Source organism: Tupaia chinensis, unplaced genomic scaffold, assembly GCF_000334495.1.
Source record: "Tupaia chinensis unplaced genomic scaffold, TupChi_1.0 Scaffold143582_1, whole genome shotgun sequence".
NCBI lineage: Eukaryota > Metazoa > Chordata > Mammalia > Scandentia > Tupaiidae > Tupaia > Tupaia belangeri.
The window spans coordinates 22,502-42,268 of record NW_006203428.1 but is presented as its reverse complement, the minus strand read 5'-3'; the positions used below and the strand labels follow the sequence as shown (position 1 = coordinate 42,268).

The following is a 19,767-nucleotide window of genomic DNA, read 5'->3' as shown; positions in this document are numbered from 1 at the left end:
CCCCCCCCCCGCCAAAAAAAAAACACATATAAATACACACTAGAAATATACCTACCTTCACCTCTTTAACAATAGCTAGTACTTTCAGAACATCTACTCTGTGCCAAAGACTGTTGTAAGTGCTTTTTATGATTTAATACATTTAATCCTCACAATTGCTCTAGCATATAGAGGTACAAAGAGGTTAAGTAACTTGCCTCATATTGTAAACTATGAAGTGATAGAGCTGAGAATCAAGGCCATAAAATATGCAGCAGATGCACTTCTCCAGTATGTACTCATAGAAAGGCAGACACTAATCACCCATGCAGAGGGACATCCACATATATAAGAACATGCCCATGAACACACCAATCCAAACATGTTTATCTTTCGTCAAGTTGGCCACGCTACACATCACTTTACTGACCAGTCTAACACACAAGAAAGACCCAACAACATACATTGATATCTGAGGCTATTTAGGAACAAATGATATGTTTTTGATTACTGAACATCTTCTGGTTATCTCATTCAGTCTGCCATGTATTTCAACTCCCTGCCTGTGGTTTTATATACTCAGTGTTACTGACTCATAACTAGCCCTCCTCATTCATCTCTATACTACCCTCATTCCTTATTTTATCCCCTTAAGGCATTGGTCTCTCATAAAAATGTCATTCTCCTTCCTTCCTATATAGAGTGACTTAATGTATGATAAGCTCAGTGTCCTGATTGATGTCCTGTCTGAGGAGGCAACAGCTCCCTCTACAGAGAAAAGTCCTAATGTCTATGCAGACAGTAGCAAGGCAGATGGAAAGTCCTTCCTTCCTCAAATAGACCACATAAACAAGTGCAAGCTGGAATTGGCCACAAAGGCCCGGAATCTCCAGAAATCCTTGAAACTCATCATATTCCAAGTTGAACAAGGTAAGGTGCTAAGGGTTGTGGTCACTGAGGTAGGGGAAAGAGAAGATCCAAGTGCATGGTTCACTGGTCCCCCACACTCTAAATTTGCTGACTTGCTGACTTCTCTTACAGAATCTGATTAGATCCTGCATTGATTTTTCTTCCAAAGTCAGTCCTAAGACTTTGCTGATTTGAAAAACCTCAGTCTTGATAAGCTTCCCCTTTGACGACTTCTATCCCCCAGACACTCAACTCTTGCTAACTCTCAACTTAAACCAGTGCAGGTGCTAAGTAGCCTGGCTCAAAATTCTGTCAGCTTGTAATACAAGCCATGAAAAAATTTTCCACTTCCTCTATTTAGTTCCTCCCATAAAGCCTGTGACTATTTTAGAAAGAAAATGGGATCCATCTCTGCATGTCTTGCACAGTAGTTATCAGGCATAAGGGCCTTGAGAGTGGTCTAGGTGGCTGACACTGATTGCCATTACTCAGAACTCATGGCTGTCTGTAAGCTTCCAATTCAGTATAAAAATTTTAACTCCCCCAACTTCATTTAACAATTTGGTGACCACTCCTTGTCTATGATTTTTTTTTGGAAACAACAGGAGGAGAAGACCCAGTGTGCTTTAACTGAACTATTGGAATTGAGCAGAAGTCCTACAGAGCCAGAAAGGCCATTGACTGGCTTTTGACTGTTGGCCCTGCTGCTTTCCCTTTCTTGGGACCTTTACTAATTACCTCAGCCTAACTTTTGGGAAAGAAAGGAAATCTTCTTTTTGCACTATGGAAGAATTAAACAGTCATTTTCTCTATATTTCTGTAGTTAGTTTCCAAGTGGTGGGAATCAGATTAATAAGATTATAGCCATAACTCTGTCTCAGCCCACCATCAGCACATATGGTAAATTTAGAGGCACAACTCTGGCTATGGGACAGAGAAAAGATTCCGGATAAGGTATGTATTGAACCTATGAGCTTTGACAGGCCAAGCCTGAAGTCTGGACAAAAGTCATGTGAGTGAATGAACAAAAAAAAATAGAAGAACAGAAGGTTTCCCACCCTGCTCCCCACATCCTCCACACTGAGCTTCTGCTCATAACCACATGTACTGAGTGACAGAAAAAGAGTAAGGAGTAAAACAGAAAGAGCTCAGGCATGGATATGAGAAGACATGGGAGCAACACTGTAAGGAAGCTGAGAACACAAACAGCATCATGGAGGAGAGAAACAGTCAAATGGGAGTCTATGTTATCTGCCCACACATCTATTGCCATTAACTGAAAAAAATATAAGCTAAATAAATATGACCAATCCTCCTTTTCTCCCTCCTCTTCCTCTATAGTTCTAAATGAGGAAAGCAGACAGACAATATCAGTTAAGAACTTTCATTCAACTTTCTTCCGGGAATATGACTCAGAGGATGTTAACCACACAAGCCTAAGACACCGTAAGGATCTTTCTCTTCTCTTATTCTAGCACTCTTCACTATCATTTAGTTTCCAAAGAATACATATATCTTTTCCACACATCCTTCTTGAGCCACAACCCTACTCTGCAGCAGATACTCCTTTCTCTTTCCTAGAAACCTCACACTATCAGATTCTATGCCAATATCCAGAGTCATGACCCTTTAAGCACTTTGAAGTGTCTGGACTGATGACATCTAAGACATGAAGCTATTTTCACTGACAACAAACAAGTAATCTGGCCTGGCTATTCTCTAAGTGTAAGCCCCTATCCAGCCAAAATGATCCCCATTTGGAGTAAGAACCCTGAGTGTTATCTAGAAGAAAGTCATTGACCTTGATCCTGCCCCTACAGATTAAATAGAGTGAAATAAAGTGATAGAAAGGTTCTTTTGTTTCTATCTGACACTAAGGCGATGTCTATTGTGTCTAGGTTCTTATCATGGCACCCTGACTTCTATATCTTTTCTCAAAAGTGAGGACCTAGATAACCTTAACTTGGAACACTTACATTTTACACCTGAAACTATGTAAGTATTGTATTAGTCCATTACTGTGTTGCTAAACAGAAATACCTGAGGATGGCTGATTCATAAGGAATATAGGTGTATTTGGCTCATTACTCTGGTAGTTGGAAAGTCCAAAAGCACTGGAATAATATTTGGTTCATTTCTGGTTGTGAGTCATAACATGACTGACAGAAGCAGGCAGGACAGCAGCCAGGTGGAGAGAAAGAAGAGGAAACAGACTTTTCTACTTCTTCTCTTCCTCCCTCCCATGCTCCCAGCCAATTGGATAGTGCTCTCCTATTAGGCCTTGCCTCACTACTCCCAAAGTCATTACACTGTGAACCTAAGCTTCAAGAACATAAATCTTTGGGAGACAAACCATGGGACCAGCAGTTAGCGAACCATTATCCCAGTCACATCAGTCTATCACCTTTTAATGGTTTCTTTTTGATTTTTAAGATCAAAGACTGTATATCAAGAGTCAAATCCTGACTCTACTTACTGCTTGTTTGACCTATATAAGTGGCTTAACCAATCTGAGCCTCAATTTCCTCACATGCAAAATGAATACTATTAAAAAAAAACTTATAAAATTTGGGACCAGCAGTTGGTATAATGGCTATGTCGTTGGACTTCCATGTAGTTGACCGTGGTTTGAGTCCTGGACCCAGTGGCTTAAACTCACACCGGGCATATGCGCATGTATGCCCAAGATCCTGAGAGAAAAGAGGAGAAGGGATTGTGGTATGGCCATCCCCCCTGGGGGGTGATTTCTTGCTTTCTGTTTCTCTGTCTCTCTCTGTCTTTCTGGTGAGCGCACACGCCCTATAGGAAAAACCTCTCAAAAAAAAAAACTTATAAAATTTGTCACATACTTTTATTGTATTTAGTGGGTTTATATATGATGAATGCTTGCACTGAGCAGTGCTTGGCACCCTAGTTTTATGTGCTAACAATTACTGTTGTTTTATAAACACTTAATAGTGTTAGTTGTCATTATATAGGCTTGTATTTTTCACTATTGCCTTTTTTTTTTTTTGAGAGATTTTCACTGTAGGGTGCATGCGCTCGCCAGACAGACAGAGAGAGACATCAGAAAGTGAGAAATCACCCCCCGGGGGGATGGTCACGCCGCAATCCCTTCTCCTCCACTCTCCTCTCGGGATCTTAGGCACGCACGCACACGCACCCAGCATGAGTTTTAAGCCACCGGGTCCGGGACGTGAACCGCGGTCGACTACGTGGGAGTCCAGCGACATAGCCATTACGCTAACTGCTGGTTCCCATTATTGCCTTTTTAAAGTTATTTATTTCTTCCATGGCATAGAAAGAGACAGAACGAGAGAGATAGAGAGATAGGCATCCCTACACACACGTTCATGCCCACGATCCAGGACTGACTGAAATTTTGATATCCACCCCCAGATTTAGCCAGCCCTGGAATATGAGCATACACATGCCCAGCATATTCAGGGAGATCTCTAACATGTGTTCGAAACCTTCTGACATGGGTCAACCTCATTACCGCTATGCCGCCATTCAGCCCCCAACAGCTGTAAATTTTAACAGTAAATAATTGAAGATATAGGGTCATTGGAAAAGTCATGATGTATTTTTATGTTTTTTCTATGCAAAAATGAATCATGACTTTTCGAACAAACTAATACTAATAAGCAAATGGTCATTAGAGGATTAGGAAGCATATCTAAGGACATTGGACTCATCAGTTATAATATTCCTAGCAACTAAGTTCTGCCACATTCATTCATGTTGAATTCAATTAAGATCAAATTGTGTGGTAATATCCATATTCCTAGCAACTAAGTTCTGCCACATTCACTCATGTTGAATTCAAATAAGATCAATTTGTGTGGTAATATCTTTGATTTTATTGTCACATACTGCATGTGTACTTTGAAAAACCATATTTTGTGCTATAGAGATATTTGACAATTAAATGTGAATAAGAAATCATAAATATGGAAAAAAGGGACACAAAATTAAAAAAAATTGTATTTATTGGAAAAAAGAAATCATAAAATATAAAAGAAAGAAAAAAAACAAACAACAACAAAAAATCAGTTTGGATATCAGAGAATCTCTGATTTGTGGTCAAGAAAGGCAAATCTCATATGAGACATGTAGAGTCAGTTTAGTAATGAACAAAAAATGGCCGAAGATTATAATGTTAAACTGTACCTATTTTGGGGGCCAGCATATTGTATAGAGGTTACATTGCTAGACTCTCACATAGGTGACCACAGTCCAAGTCCTGGACCCAATGGCTTGAAACTCATGCTGGGCACATGGGGGTGGGGACCCAAGATTCTGGGAGAAGAATGGAGGAGAAGGAATTGCAGTATGACCATCTCACCTGGGGAGGTGATTTCTCACTTTCCCTCTCACTGTTTCTGTCTCTCTCTCTGGTGACCACACATGCTCTAAGGCAAAAACCTCTTAAAAATACACAATTACCCAGTTTTAGTCTCTCTAAAGAACACATAGCTAGCAATTATTTGTATGTTCTTAGTTTATTTTAAGAAAACAATTCTGGGAACCAGCAGTTAGCGTAATGGCTATGTCGCTGGACTCCCACGTAGTCGACCGCGGTTCGTGTCCCGGACCCGGTGGCTTAAAACTCACGCCGGGCGCGTGTGCGTGCGTGCGTGCCCAAGATCCCGAGAGGAGAATGGAGGAGAAGGGATTGCGGCGTGACCATCCCCCCTGGGGGGTGATTTCTCGCTTTCTGTCTCTATGTCTGTCTCTGTCTGTCTGGCGAGCGCACGCGCCCTACAGTGAAAATCTCTCCAAAAAAAAAAGAAAACAATTCTTATTTTGCCTCTAACCTTCACCTTCCTCCACTTCATCACTGGCTTAAATCTATATCTGGAGTCTCATGGATCTGCCAAATGAATTTTGCTCTATAAAGATTGTCCTGGTGAGTGTTTAAAAATCAGATCTCTGAGAGGTGGGAAGAATCTAAATTTATTCCTGATATAAACACTCTCAGTATGGCTTATTTCAAGCTACTGATATACTGTCATTGAATGCAAAGTTAAGGAGAAATGTGTACAGTCAGGTTACATGAGCTGGTATAAATTGGTTCTAGCAAATCACTGTTTTTTTATATTGTAATCTAAGTGTATCTAGGAGACTTGACAGAAAGCATGGCTTCTTTTACACTGTACTCTCTTGTATTAGTCTTTCCCCAAAATGTGTGTTCATGTTGTCCTTCGATAACAAAGAAATCAGACATCACTGAGGATATTTATGGGATTAGCAAACATTATCAGAACGAGTCAATGACTCTATTTTCCTTTATTATATGTTGGAAAAATATGGGCCATTCATTTCTGAGGCCTCTAAACATGGCTAAGATCATGAATATCGCCTCTGAATCCCACTGAAACTTCCAAACTGGCTAGGTCCCCTCTCTCACAACTAGCAAGGTAGTTGTTAACACAACAGGACATGTGTACAGGTACCTCTCAAGGATGTTATGATTCATGACCAATGCGCAGGATGCCTTGTAATGGTTTTTCATCATGCAGATGAAGCATACAACCCAATTATAGCAGCACTTCTTTTCTCACCAAGGCTTTTCCTCTTCATTGACTAATTTTAGACGCTTCAAAGAAAAGTGTGTCATGAATAACTACTTTGGAATTGGACTGGATGCTAAAATTTCTCTGGAGTTCAACACCAGACGAGAAGAACACCCAAAACAATACAAGTAAGGAAAAGAAATTCCCCTCCCTACATGAAAACACACAACACAGTACATATATGCATTCCTACATTCCTGACCTCTCAGGAAAGCAGTATAAAGAAAGAGATAATTTAGAAGTCAAATGGCTGACTACTCTAGTGGTACAGCTTGCCTCAAATGTTGGGCTACTCTGTGGTGACTGCATTGGAACCCTGAACTTAGAGCTGTCTTCATAGTCTAAACCTGTGGATTCCTGTGTAAACATAGCCACCTGTGTTGCTATAATTGAGAACAAATTACATTGACTCAAATCAGCAAATTGCCTATCTTTGCTCTGTCTCTACAAGATTAACCAGATTTTAGTAAGGGCTTTGCTTGGGAAGACTGTAGAGTGTTGAAGATCCCCTTACAGTTTCTAACCTGGTTATTTGGGGCTGATTTATTTTACTCCAACCACTGTTGATCATGGTTTGAGACTTGGACCCGGAGGCTCAAAACTCACTCCAGGCACATGTGCATGCACATGCATTCCCAAAATCCTGAGAGGAGAGTGGGAGAGAAGAGATTGCAGCATGGCCGTCCCCCCGGGGGGTGATTTCTCTCTTCCTGTCTCTTTGTCCCTGTCACTCTGCTGAGCACATGCACCCTATGGTAACAGTCACTTTCTTAATAAAAACAAGTTGTGACTTTTGCTGAGATCCAATTGATCATTTTTTTCTTTATGGTCCATGCTTTGGCACCGTCTTAGAAATCTTTACCTAACCTAAAGTCTTGAAAATTTGCTTCAATGTTTTCTTCTAATTTTAAAGATTATTTTATTCCTTATATACAAGTCTATGATCCACAGAGAGTTAATTTTTGCATATGGTGTGAGGTGAGGGTCTAACTTCATCAGCATATGGATATCCATTTATTCAACTCCATTTTTGTTTTAGAGGTTTTTGCGATAGGGCGCGCACGCTCGCCAGACAGACAGAGAGAGACAGAGAGACAGAAAGTGAGAAATCACCCCCCAGTGGGGATGGCCACGCTGCAATCCCTTCTCCTCCATTCTCCTCTTGGGATCTTGGGCATGCATGCACACACGCCTGGCATGAGTTTTAAGTCACCGGGTCTGGGACTCGAACTGCGGTTGACTACATGGGAGTTCAGCAACATAGCCATTATGTTAACTGCTGGTCCCAACATTTTTTGATTTTGATCTATTAAAACTAAACTTTTTTTGAAATTAAAAATGCATTAAAAATACCTATTAATGCCTATTTAATGACTGTAGTAAACTATATAACCCCAGTGAGGTGCTACTTCATAGTATATTCACTTTACTCGCTGAGGTTTATGCCTAAAGTCAGACCTTCATTCATAAATATGTATATACCAGCTGTGCTTGCTATTGAAAGTCTTTAAATTAATTATGATCTTGGGACCAGCAGTTAACATAATGGCTATGTTGCTGAACTCCCATGTAGTCAACCGCAGTTCGAGTCCCAGACCCGGTGGCTTAAACTCACACCGGGCACATGTGCATGCGTGCCTAAGATCCCAAGAGGAGAATGGAGGAGATGGGACTGCTGAGTGACCATCCCCCATGGGGGGTGATTTCTAGCTCTCTGTCTCTCTGTCTCTCTCTGTCTTTCTGGCAAGCACACAGGCCCTATAGCAAAAACCTCTCAAAAAAATTAATTATGATCTTTATTGAATCAATATAATGTGAAAAAAAGGTATGGAAAAAAAGACAGTGTGGGAGAAGGGGCGGAATTGGCAGACAGTGAGAGGTAGGGAATCAAGGGCGGGGAAGTATATAAGAAACTAAAAACACAAAATTATTTGTTGATGATAACATGTATGGCAATATCCTTGACTGAGCCAATATACAATGTATACTGGATGGAAAATCTCATTTTCCATACTGTATTGATGTACAGTGAATGACTGTAAATAAATAAATAAAATTGCAGTGTAAGAGTTCAGGTGTTTCAAATTAATTTGATTCTAAACAGCTGAAATTCTTTGCTCCTAGAGTGACATTGTCAGGGTACCTGGTATACACCAGCCAGTGATACTCACAGCTCTTTATGAGCATTGATTTCTGAATATAGCTTGTTATTTCCAAGTCTACACCAATATTCACAACAAGAAGTTGAAAATTGCCCTATTGATAGGATTATGAGATTGCAATGAGGCTCATGAACCTATTTCTGCAAGTATTTGCACAGAGATATCAGTTATGCTATTGCAGCAGCCCCTCTTGTATCCAGCTGCCATTCAGCACAACTTCTCGTTGTACAAAGGCACCTGAGAAACGAGATGGACTCCCTTCTTCTCTTTCCCCATCCATTCATATTCATAATCACCTTTATCTCCTATAGTAGCCGCCTTAAAAACAAGATGTGGTATGGCCTTCTAGGAAGCAAGGAACTTTTGCAGCGCTCCTACAGGAAACTGGAAGAACGAGTACATCTGGAGGTTAGTGGAAAAGGGATTGGGCATGGAGGAAAAAAAAATGTCACTAACTTTAGAATCGATTTTTCTGTATATCCTTGGTTCTTCTGAAGATTTAACACTATGATCCTGATTCACAGCTCATGGGAGGAAGACATGAAGATGGATTTCCATTTTATGAATCAGAAAATGTTAGCATGAAGAGAATATATATAGTACCATACCCCATGTCTATAAATCTGTCTTCACATTGCTATCTGCAGAGTCAGCTAGTGAGACCTACTCTTTTCTTTCAGTGTGATGGAGAAGCCATCTCTTTGCCAAACCTGCAAGGCATTGTAGTGCTCAACATCACCAGTTATGCTGGAGGGGTCAACTTCTGGGGAAGCAACATAGCAACTACAGTGAGTATGGAGCAAGGAACAGAGAGAGAAAGGTATGACCCCATTAAACTCTCAGAAAGGAGAGTTGGGCTGACCATATGGAAAGTGGACGATGGGGGAAGAAGAGGTGGTCTGGGAAACATTATTATCAACAGTTGTATGATCAGGATTTTTTTTTTTTTGGAGAGATTTTCACTGTAGGGCGCGTGCGCTCGCCAGACAGACAGAGAGAGACATAGAGACAGAAAGCGAGAAATCACACCCCAGGGGGGGATGGTCACGCCGCAATCCCTTCTCCTCCATTCTCCTCTCTGGATCTTGGGCACGCACGCACACGCGCCCAGCGTGAGTTTTAAGCCACCGGGTCTGGGACACGAACCTCGGTCGACTACGTGGGAGTCCAGCGACATAGCCATTACGCTAACTGCTGGTTCCCCCAGTTTTTAAAGCAGTTACCATTCCAGAGTAGAAGAATCAACCAAAGACCTCAGGATTAGGTCAACTCTTAGACGTAGACTGGTATTTGAATTTTCCCCTCCTCAGGTCTGACAGATCTTTGAAAATTTACATACTCCATGTTTTTTCCTTCAAATAATTCTATCAATAAAATCCCCAGGGAAGCTGTCCATAAACACCTTCCTCTGAACTCACCAAAGAAGACATGAAGCCAATGAGACTGGTCTTGGGGATTTATGATGCTGGATTGGACTGAGAGTAAACCAGCTAAGAGCTATGATGCCAGTGTCCTTTTCCCAGACTGGCTTCCTGACATTTTCTTTTCCCATTTTATTTTCCCCACTCTTCATGAGCTAGAAAATTTCTCACTAAGAACCCTCAAAGCACACCTGTTTATTGTACCTGGGGCGTGGTTTCTCAAGAGTGGAAGATGTGACACAGTTCTAATCCTCCTCAGGAATATGAAGCTCCTGCAATGGATGATGGGAAGCTGGAGGTAGTGGCAATCTTCAGTTCCATGCAGATGGCAATGTCTCGTATCTTCAACCTACATCATCATCGCATTGCCCAGGTAAGCAGGGGCTGATTAGACGCCAGGAAGGCACTGAGATTTCATTCTGAAACCCAGGATAAGTGTCCAAGACTTGACTGGGAATAAGACTGCAAGGGTAGGGAAGCAAGTTATCTGGTGGGCAGCAAGGTGCTGGTTAAAGTTGGAGACCCATGTAATAGGGACCAAAAGAGCAAAAAGCCCATAGGAAACAGGTGTTTCTCTCTAAGATAATCTGTGTAACATTCTTTTTTTAAAAAAGGATATTTATTAATTTTTATTCATGATAGATAGTCTGTGTGAACACTAAAGAAAGGGAGATAGAGATGCACCCTCAGTAGGGTCTCATCACACTGCTTTCCCTTTTCTCAGCCTTCCACATTTGTCAGGATTGTAGGCACATGCACCACATGCACATGTGACTGGCATGTTTTCAAACTGATCCACGGATCCAAACCCACAGCTGGCCATGTGGATCCCAGAAATCAAAGTTCAATTTGTTACCTACTATGCCACCAAACTGGGCCAGATTCATGTGCTTACCAGATCTGCTACAGGTACACATTCAGTCTGGGACTGAGAGTTTATCAGATTGATACAGCACTTGCCTCATACTCTCCCTCTTCTCCTTTTCTTCTCTGGCAGTGTCATGAGGTAATGATAACCATTGATGGTGAAGAAGGTATCCCAGTGCAGGTGGATGGGGAGGCCTGGATTCAGAGGCCAGGCCTTATCAAGATTAGATACAAGAATGCTGCCCAGATGCTGACAAGAGATCAGGTAAGAGAGAAAATTCTCCCTCTGGGCTCCTACAGTGCCTCATCCAAAGCTGTCACTTGAGTACTGAATATCACATCAAGAAGAATTCCCCAAAGGGAGATTTGCATGCCCTTTGCCTCTGAGGTTCTGGTTATAAATGTGCATTCCTGGACCTCACATCAGACCCATTGGATAGAATGGGAATGGGTAGCTTTATAAACAAGCTCCCCAAGACATTCTGATATATACTGACACTTGCAGACCACTGTTTGGGACTGTGTGATAAGGAGCTCTGTCAATGATTCTGGACAAGGTCACCCTCCTCTCTCTACTGCACAGAAAACTAAAGGTCTCAGGTACTTATGGAGAAAGCTACTCCCTCAACAACAGGTTCTGCATTGAATATGGTCTTTATGCTCATTTAAGGTTCCTCAGAATGCTGCATTCATGAATGTTACTCATTTAGCTAAACCTTCCAAAGCTAAGAAGGAGCTGTTACTGATGAGATGTCCAGTGTTGGAAACTGTCTTCCACTCTGACCTATAGTTGTCCATAGAAATAGAGATAGAGAGGGAGGGGTAAATCAAGTTTATAAAATGCCTATTTTGTTCTGGGCCCTCGCCATGTATTTTCTCATGTAGGTCTTTCCAACAATCCTATGAAGTGGGTACACTTATTCCCATTTTACAGATAAGGACCATAGAAGTTAAATAATTTGTTAAGGGTCACACAACTAATAAGTGTCAAAAGAATGATTCACAATAAGACATATCTGGCTGTAAACTTCATAACAACATATTGCCTTGATTTGGCAAAGAAGGAAGGATGAAAGATTATCCATTATCTTATTTGTCATGATGCCTTCATATAGGAGCATTTGTAAGAGAGACATCTGTCTTGTTTAAGAATAGCATCCCACCACCCAGCATACTGACAACAAAAACTGTAAGTGCCTAGGAGAGAAGAAAAATTGAATAAAATGATGGATAGTTGAATATGTATATAGATGGGTATATGGGGAATTGAGAGGGGTCTGTCCTTGCCCTTTAACTGCTATACCTATAGAACATCCACTGATGTCAAACTCAAAGACAGTACCCTCTTAGCTACAGCAATCATTAGGATCTGCCACTATTTGAATCTCCAGGACTTTGAGAACTCAATGAAAATGTGGGAGTGGAAGCATACTGAGATTCAAGGTGCCCCTCAGCCCCAGCTGGACTCCCAAGAAACTCAAGACAGCCTCTCTGACGAGGAGTATGTCCAAATGCAGCACTTAGCTCAGCTTGCAGAAAATCTCATCAGCAGGTAAGTGGACAGGGTTAGATACAGGGCTAGGAATTCCAAGAACAGACAGGGAGGAACAACTAGTTTGTGTCTGTTGGCTGTCAGGAGTCTGGACTCAGAAAGGAGTCATACCTAAAGCTACAGAAGTTGACTCAGGCTCTCATGATCCAGGAAGGAAATATTCACTGTGTTCAGTAATAAACCATCTTTGACATCTCTCACTAGACCTTTTTATGAATGTTGATCTTCTGATTCCCAAGACCAACCAGAAGTAAGAATGTTTTTCCTGCCCTTAATATGAGAAAGGCCTCAGAGTTTCTGGAGTCTGAGGCATGCCATCCTCTGTTTTAGCTTCCCACCTTACCCAAGTCCCCAGTATCTAAATTCAAGTGAGACAAAAATGGACAAAGGAAAATACCCAGAGGAGAATAGAAATATTTCTGGCATCAGTAACTGCCTAGAGAAGAGCAGAAATAATACGGCAGAGGAGAGTCCAAGTCTGGTACCCAGATCTTTCATACCCTTATCCCTACTTCACCAACACTCCAGACCAGGAGTCCTTCAGAACTCCTAGCTCATCTCTCTGTACTTGTCTTATTACAGACTTACTGACCTGAGCAAGGTCCACCAGCATGTGTCTGTCCTCATGGATTCTGTGAACGCCAGTGCTGATATTCTGAATGATATATTTTATGGTCAAGACAGTGGCAATGAAGCAGGTGTAGCTTCCTGTACTCCTATTGAGGTGAGGGGGCGAAAGGAGTCAAATCAAATAGGAAAATGAAGGAAAAAGAAGGAAAAGGAGCTTACAGCTGGATGGAGAAACTGTTGATATGGTAGTTAACCAAAGGGTAGAATATATCAGAAGACAGCATTCCTTGACTTGTTATAGGTCTAAAGTTGCTACTAGGGGAATTCCACAGCAGATTACATCAGCCTGAGAGCTTGCCGTCTCCCAGACTCAGGAGAGAAATGGTTAATGAATAAAGAGAAACTTGGCTGTAGCCCTTCCTCATCCCAGAGGATCTATTGGAACCAAAATTCAAGGTGTCACGGTTTCCCTCTTGAGGGAAAAACCAAGATCAAGATGATGTTAAATGTGCCATTACATGTCTTTACCCACTGCCAGAATGTTCAATTCATGCTTATAAAACATAACTTCAGCGCTAGGTAAAAGAGTCAGGGCATGTTAAAATATGGATTAACTACTATAGGTCAGTTCTAAGTTGGAGGAGGCCTAGAGTCCGGGGGCTAGTTTCAAAAAGAGATATGGCTGGGTCAACTATGGGAAATATGGTTTTAGCCTGGGACAAGTGGCCTCGAATTTACTCTCTGATTTGCATATTTTCTATTTTCTTATACTCATTGCAACTAATCAAAAATGCCAAAATCCAGAATGTGCTGTGCCACTTTAAAGGACATACCAAGACCTCTGTACCAGGAGTTTGCAGCTGACATCATTTCTGACTGGCTGGTACTCATGCTGTATTAGTCATGCTAAATTTTGAATATTACTTTTTTGCCTGCAGCCAAGTCCTACTAGCCTTCTCCTACCTTTTCACAGAAGAGCCAGCTGCATGCTCACTAACCAAAGACTTCTCTATGTCTTTTCCCTTCATTTCTATTCCTTTCTTCTCCACTCAGACCTTAAGCAGAAATGATGCAGTAAATGTTACATTTAGTCTTAAAGGACTCTACAATGACACCAAAGCTTTCTTGGATGAAAACTTGGTGAGTACAGTGGGTTGGAATATGGGAGGGCAAAGTGTCCCATTTGAAAATGGCTACAGTCTGTGCTCAGTTCTAGGGCATTGGAGACATGGAACCATTTTGATCAGGTGCTTGCCTGGCAGTCTGTGCTGTGTCACCCAGAATTGTCACTGATTGTATCACTTCATAGGTTATGCTAATCTACAGAGACTACCATACCCTTGAAATCTTTCCCTCTCCTTTGACAAATGTCTCCTGAGTCCGAACCAGGTCAATGTAGAGTGTTCATATTTTACTTAATACATCTGGAGTAGAAAAAGGTGAGCCCTTCTGAGCTGCTATGTATCTCCTAAGTTTCTACATACCCCTTTCACCATGTGGTAAAGCAGTATGTAATAGTGGGAAAATATGTGGATCTCTGGGTTCAAATTCCAAATCTACCACTTATTATTTGCATTCCCTTTCCTAAATCTGCCATAACATAGTACCAAGAACTTGGTGAGTTAAAACAAAAGTAACTTACTAACAGTTTTGGAAGCTAGAAATCTGAAATCAAGGTGTCAGCAGGGATGTGTTCCTGGAGAGAAATCCTTCTTTATCCCTTTCTAGTTTCCAGTGGTAGATTGGCAATCTTCGATGGTCCTTGGCTTGTAGATGCATCACTCCACTCTTCCATCTGCACGTGACATTCTCCCTACGTGTCTCTGTCTTCACATGACCATCTCCTTATAAGGAAAAGTCATATAGTATTTGGGTTTACCGTATGGAATATGACTTCAATATCTGATTACATCTGCAATGACCCTTTTTTCATGTAAGTTCACCTTCAGAAGTATCAGGGGTTAGGATTTTAGCATATCATTTTGTGGGGAAAGATACCTTTCCATCCATGACACCAACTTTAAAAAGTAACTTCATCTCTCCAGATTTTAGTTTCCATAGCTACAAAATAGGAATTATAATCTCTACTACTCCAGGTTGTTGAGAGGACTAAAAGAAAACTATTGTCTATTAATTCCCCAGCAGGGCTTGGCACATAGTAGCAGCTCTAAAGATGGTCATTTTTGTTGACTTCCAGGGATAATGGACTATAAAACCAGTTGCATGTTTCTCAGAATGCAAAGCCTTTGGCCACACATGTTAAATATACTCTTGTGAGGTGGCTAATCATGACCATCCCTGTGGGGTTGGCTTGTAAGGCCCTGAGGCAGGTGCTGAACTTGCCTGTCATCTAATTGTTTATTTGAAGAGGAGCTTATGAGTTGATATTGTCAGAAGGCCATTCACTGCTCCTTTTCTTTTGCACATATAATTGGCACACTGAGCAGGAGGCAGAAGGGCTAAGGTAATCAGTCTAGGCTGTCTCAACATATGAACCCCAAGCTAGAGTCTTTCAACCTTAGACATAACAGAAAGACCTTCTATATATAGGCAGAGATCACTGGCCTTACCAGTTTTAGCAGGAAAAAAGTATGGGACTTTGGCCTCAAATTACACTCAGGCTATCTTTTTTTTAAATTTATTTTATTATTTTATGTTACAATTTTTTATTTACATGTCATTATTGTATATGTTTGTGAGGTATAATATGGTTTTACAAAGCATGCTTGCAATGTGTGATTTACTTTCAGAAAATTATAAAATCCTTGTAATAAATGATATCACAGGAAGACAAAAGAGTCTTCAAAATTATTATTCTTAAATCATTTGAATCTAAAAGCCTTGTATATCTTATATATAAAAAAGAGTAGTAGAAAGCCGATAATTAGATCATTGTGAATTACAATGCAAATAGGATGCCGTTCTGAAAAGGTACACATCTTTTTTTGCTGTAAAATATTTTAGTTTTTGGAGCCAGAAGGTGGCATGATGGTTAAGGGTGCTGGATTGCCACATGGCCGATGGCAGTTTGGATCCCAGACTTGGCAGTTTGCTTTCTCACTTTCCTTCTCTCTCTCTTTCTCTGTCCCTCTCTGGTCAAATTTAAAAAATAAATAAATAAAGTTAAGTAATAATTCTTAAAAAAAATATTTTGTTTTTGAATTTATTTTATACACTTAATCACACTATATCACTTTCCTTGTGAACTGAATTTACCCAACATGAATACATCTCACACCAGTTCAGCTGAGGATATTATACATGTTATCATCAACAGACAGCAATCCATTTCTGTGTCCCATAAATATGTTGCCTCTCTATTTTTCTCCTTCATTTCTTTCCTCACACTTTTCCCCTTTTCTGACCCACAACCTACACTGTCTCTAGTATCCATAACCATTTTCCATACTTCTATATCCTTTTACTCTTTCAGTTTCCACATTCAGCTGAGGATATTATACATGTTATCATCAACAGACAGCAATCCATTTCTGTGTCCCATAAATATGTTGCCTCTCTATTTTTCTCCTTCATTTCTTTCCTCACACTTTTCCCCTTTTCTGACCCACAACCTACACTGTCTCTAGTATCCATAACCATTTTCCATACTTCTATATCCTTTTACTCTTTCAGTTTCCACAATAGAGTGTGGACAATCGGTATATATTAAGTAGATACATACAATGTCTCTCTTTCATAGCTTGGCTTGCTTCACTCAGCAGTAAATTTTCCATATTTGTCCACTTTCTATAAAATGCCAGGATCTTGTTTTTTTTTTATGGCTGAGTAGTATTCCATATCCATTCATCTGTTCATGAATATTTGATTCCATGTCTTAACAATCATGAATAATACCATAAACATGTATGTACACTTTTCCAACTGAGTGTTCTCCTTTCCTTTGGGTAGATACCCAGGAGTGGAATCCGTGGGTCATATGGTTGTTCTATTTACAGATCTTTGAGAAAACTCTTTATTATTCTCCACAGTGGCTGGACCAATTTACATTCCCACCAACAGTAAAGAAGAGTTCCTCTTTCTCCACAGCCCCACTAGCACTTATCGCTTTTGTTATTGTTGTTGCTGTTGCAGGGATAAATCTGAATACTTTTTAAATATATTTTTAATTTCAATTTCTTTTATACGTTCAATCACATATGTCACTTATCTTACAAAATGAATATTACAACATGTACACATTTCTCACCAACCCAGTTGAGAATACTATGCACATTTTTTTTTCAATCTTTGCCATTATGTCTGGGTTTAGGTGGTAACTCATTGTGGTTTTGATCTGCATATCCCTTATAATAAGGGATGTTGAGCATTTCCTCCTATGATTTTTGCCTATTCATATGTCTTCCTTAGAGCATTGTCTATCTTCCTCAGAGAGTTGTTTGTTCAGCTTATTCTCCTATCTTTTAATTGAGTTGACCATTTTTTTCAGGTAAACCACTTGAGTTCCCCATGTATAATGGTTATTATCAGTCCCTTATCTGAGGCATAGTTTACAAAAAATATTCTCCCATTCCGAAGATTGCTGATTCACACTAATTACTGTGTCTTTTGCTGTGCAGAGACTTCTTAATATGATGTAATTCCAGTTATCTATTTTTGGGATTATTGTCTGTGCTTTGGGGGTCTTAAGAAGTCTTTCGCTACCCCAATGTCTCCCAGAGTTTCCCCAATGTTTTCCACCAGTAGTTTTATAGTTTGAGTTCTTAAGTTTAGATCTTTGATCCACTTTGAGTTAACTTTTGTAAATGGTAAGAGATAGGGGTCCAGTTTCATCTTTTCACTTAAGCTATCTTGAGGCTCATGAATATTGGTTTGTGCCAGCCAACATCACAACTTCAGCACATACTACACTTGGCAAGGCTCCTACCTAATAGGACCCAATGAGGAACCTCCAACACACACACACACACACACACACACACACAAATAAGGCCTGGAGACAGGAAACAGCTAACAAGAATGACAGTGTATTTCCAAAAAGGCTGTTATAGAGGTAGAATGGAGGTAAAGCTTGTTTTTTGGGGGTTATATTATTCCTCCCCTTGAAGGAGGAGGATAGTAAGGAGCTCAGAATTTGTGAGGGATATAGATTTATGATAAAGTGAATCCTGCCAATTCCTACTTCCCTTGTTTTCCCAACATGTCCTGTGCATCTGGGCCACTATGAATTGCCCTAACTCATTAGTTGTAAAACAAAAGAGCTTATTCACCAGCACTGACTTGTGTTTTCCTTGTGTCCCATTCTGATTGGCCATAGCCTTCCCACTCTATCCCTTGACCACTCACTTGCCACTCATTTGTGACATATACAAGGTTCTACATATGGCTGGAGCAGCAAGAGTCCCACAAACAGCAAGAAGCCACATACATGTCAGATTGAAAGGAGAGCTCATGCCTGAGAGGAAACATGAGGCCAGGTTAAGGGAGATGTAACATGCCAGGGCTAAAGAAATCAGCTTGCCTCCTTGATCGCAGCTTACTACTTACTGGAACATGAACTATCTCACTTATGTTGATGGTCTAGAACTTGGCCTTTTTAAGTTGGAAATGGTCCCACAAAAATGTACTTTGTTCTCCTGTGAACCATACAGAGTTCATTCTGTGGCTGCTGACTATTACTAGGATACATTTCAACTTTGTTTCTTTAACTTCTGGGACAAACCACCTGAACTAATTTTCTGATTACTAAGAATGACTACCTAGAGGGTAAAGCACAGCCTAGGGAGGCAGACCCCCCCTTCCCTTTTCCAGGAAGGGAAAAATTGAGCCAGTCTCTCTCTAGCCCTCTCTCTTTGCTTCACACATTAAAAAAAAAAAAAGCCTTCAAAATGCATTAAGTGTGTAATAAAGATTCCCTCTAGTATCTGGCACCCCAAATGTTCTTTCTGGGGCAGTGTCATAAACAGTGTAGGCTATAGAGTTAAAGGGACCCAGGTCTGTCTAACCATGTGATCTTGTGCACTAAACTTTTCATCTGCTTTCTTACCTATGAAATGAGAACAATAGTACCTTGTGAGGTATTGCAAGGTTATAGGGAAGTGTCTGGTATAACATTTGTGCTCAAAACTTGAGTGCTGTTATTTAGAGGAACACTAAATTATCTCTAGGGACTTAAGGAAAAGAGTAGGACCCTTGTCCTAGAGCCTAAACTCACCTTAATTGACAATGATCAAAAGACTTCTCTGTTAATCAAACAATAAGCATGGCCGGTCCCTAGAAGAGCCCCCACCATCCAGATCTCCCTATTGAGAAAGACAGCAGACTACTGACTACAGACTAAAAGAGAAGTTGTGGTTTCTTGGCCTCCAAAGAGGACTTAGAAGATGGGAAGATGGCAAGAGTCTATATAGAGAGGTGCTAGATGTGGGACACTCACTCTTTTTCTGTCTGTACTAGCTGAGAAATGCTGATGATGAGGCCACCCTACAAACCATTCTGGATGCCATGAGTAAGGAGTTCGAAAAACTATCTGAAATCAATGGGATGAATTCAATCCTTGTTCTGGAGGTGTGTGTCTTAGTCCATTTCTACATTGCTAACAGAAATATTTGCAATGGAGTGATTAATAAATATAATAGAGATTTATTTGCAAGGTCACCATTCTAGTGGCTGAAAAGTTCACATGTATTACAGAATAGCAGAAGACAAAACTTTTAACAAAGCAGAGGGTAGTCTTTATTCATGAGTTGATCTCATTTGTTCTAGTCTCT

At 40.5% G+C, this 19,767-nt stretch overlaps 1 protein-coding gene across 1 annotated transcript in view; it reads left to right on the top strand.

Moving 5' to 3' along the window:
- The window catches only part of DGKK (diacylglycerol kinase kappa), a gene marked incomplete at both ends in the record, with an annotated part of 173,057 nt that overhangs the window by 148,885 nt on the left and 4,405 nt on the right, over positions 1-19,767 (top strand). Inside the window, 12 exon segments of the mRNA XM_027766479.1 lie at positions 681-909; positions 2,230-2,334; positions 2,787-2,883; positions 6,488-6,595; positions 8,941-9,037; positions 9,310-9,417; positions 10,310-10,423; positions 11,048-11,182; positions 12,309-12,469; positions 13,052-13,193; positions 14,093-14,179; positions 19,454-19,564. Of these exon segments, the coding sequence (XP_027622280.1) occupies positions 681-909; positions 2,230-2,334; positions 2,787-2,883; positions 6,488-6,595; positions 8,941-9,037; positions 9,310-9,417; positions 10,310-10,423; positions 11,048-11,182; positions 12,309-12,469; positions 13,052-13,193; positions 14,093-14,179; positions 19,454-19,564 (1,494 nt within the window).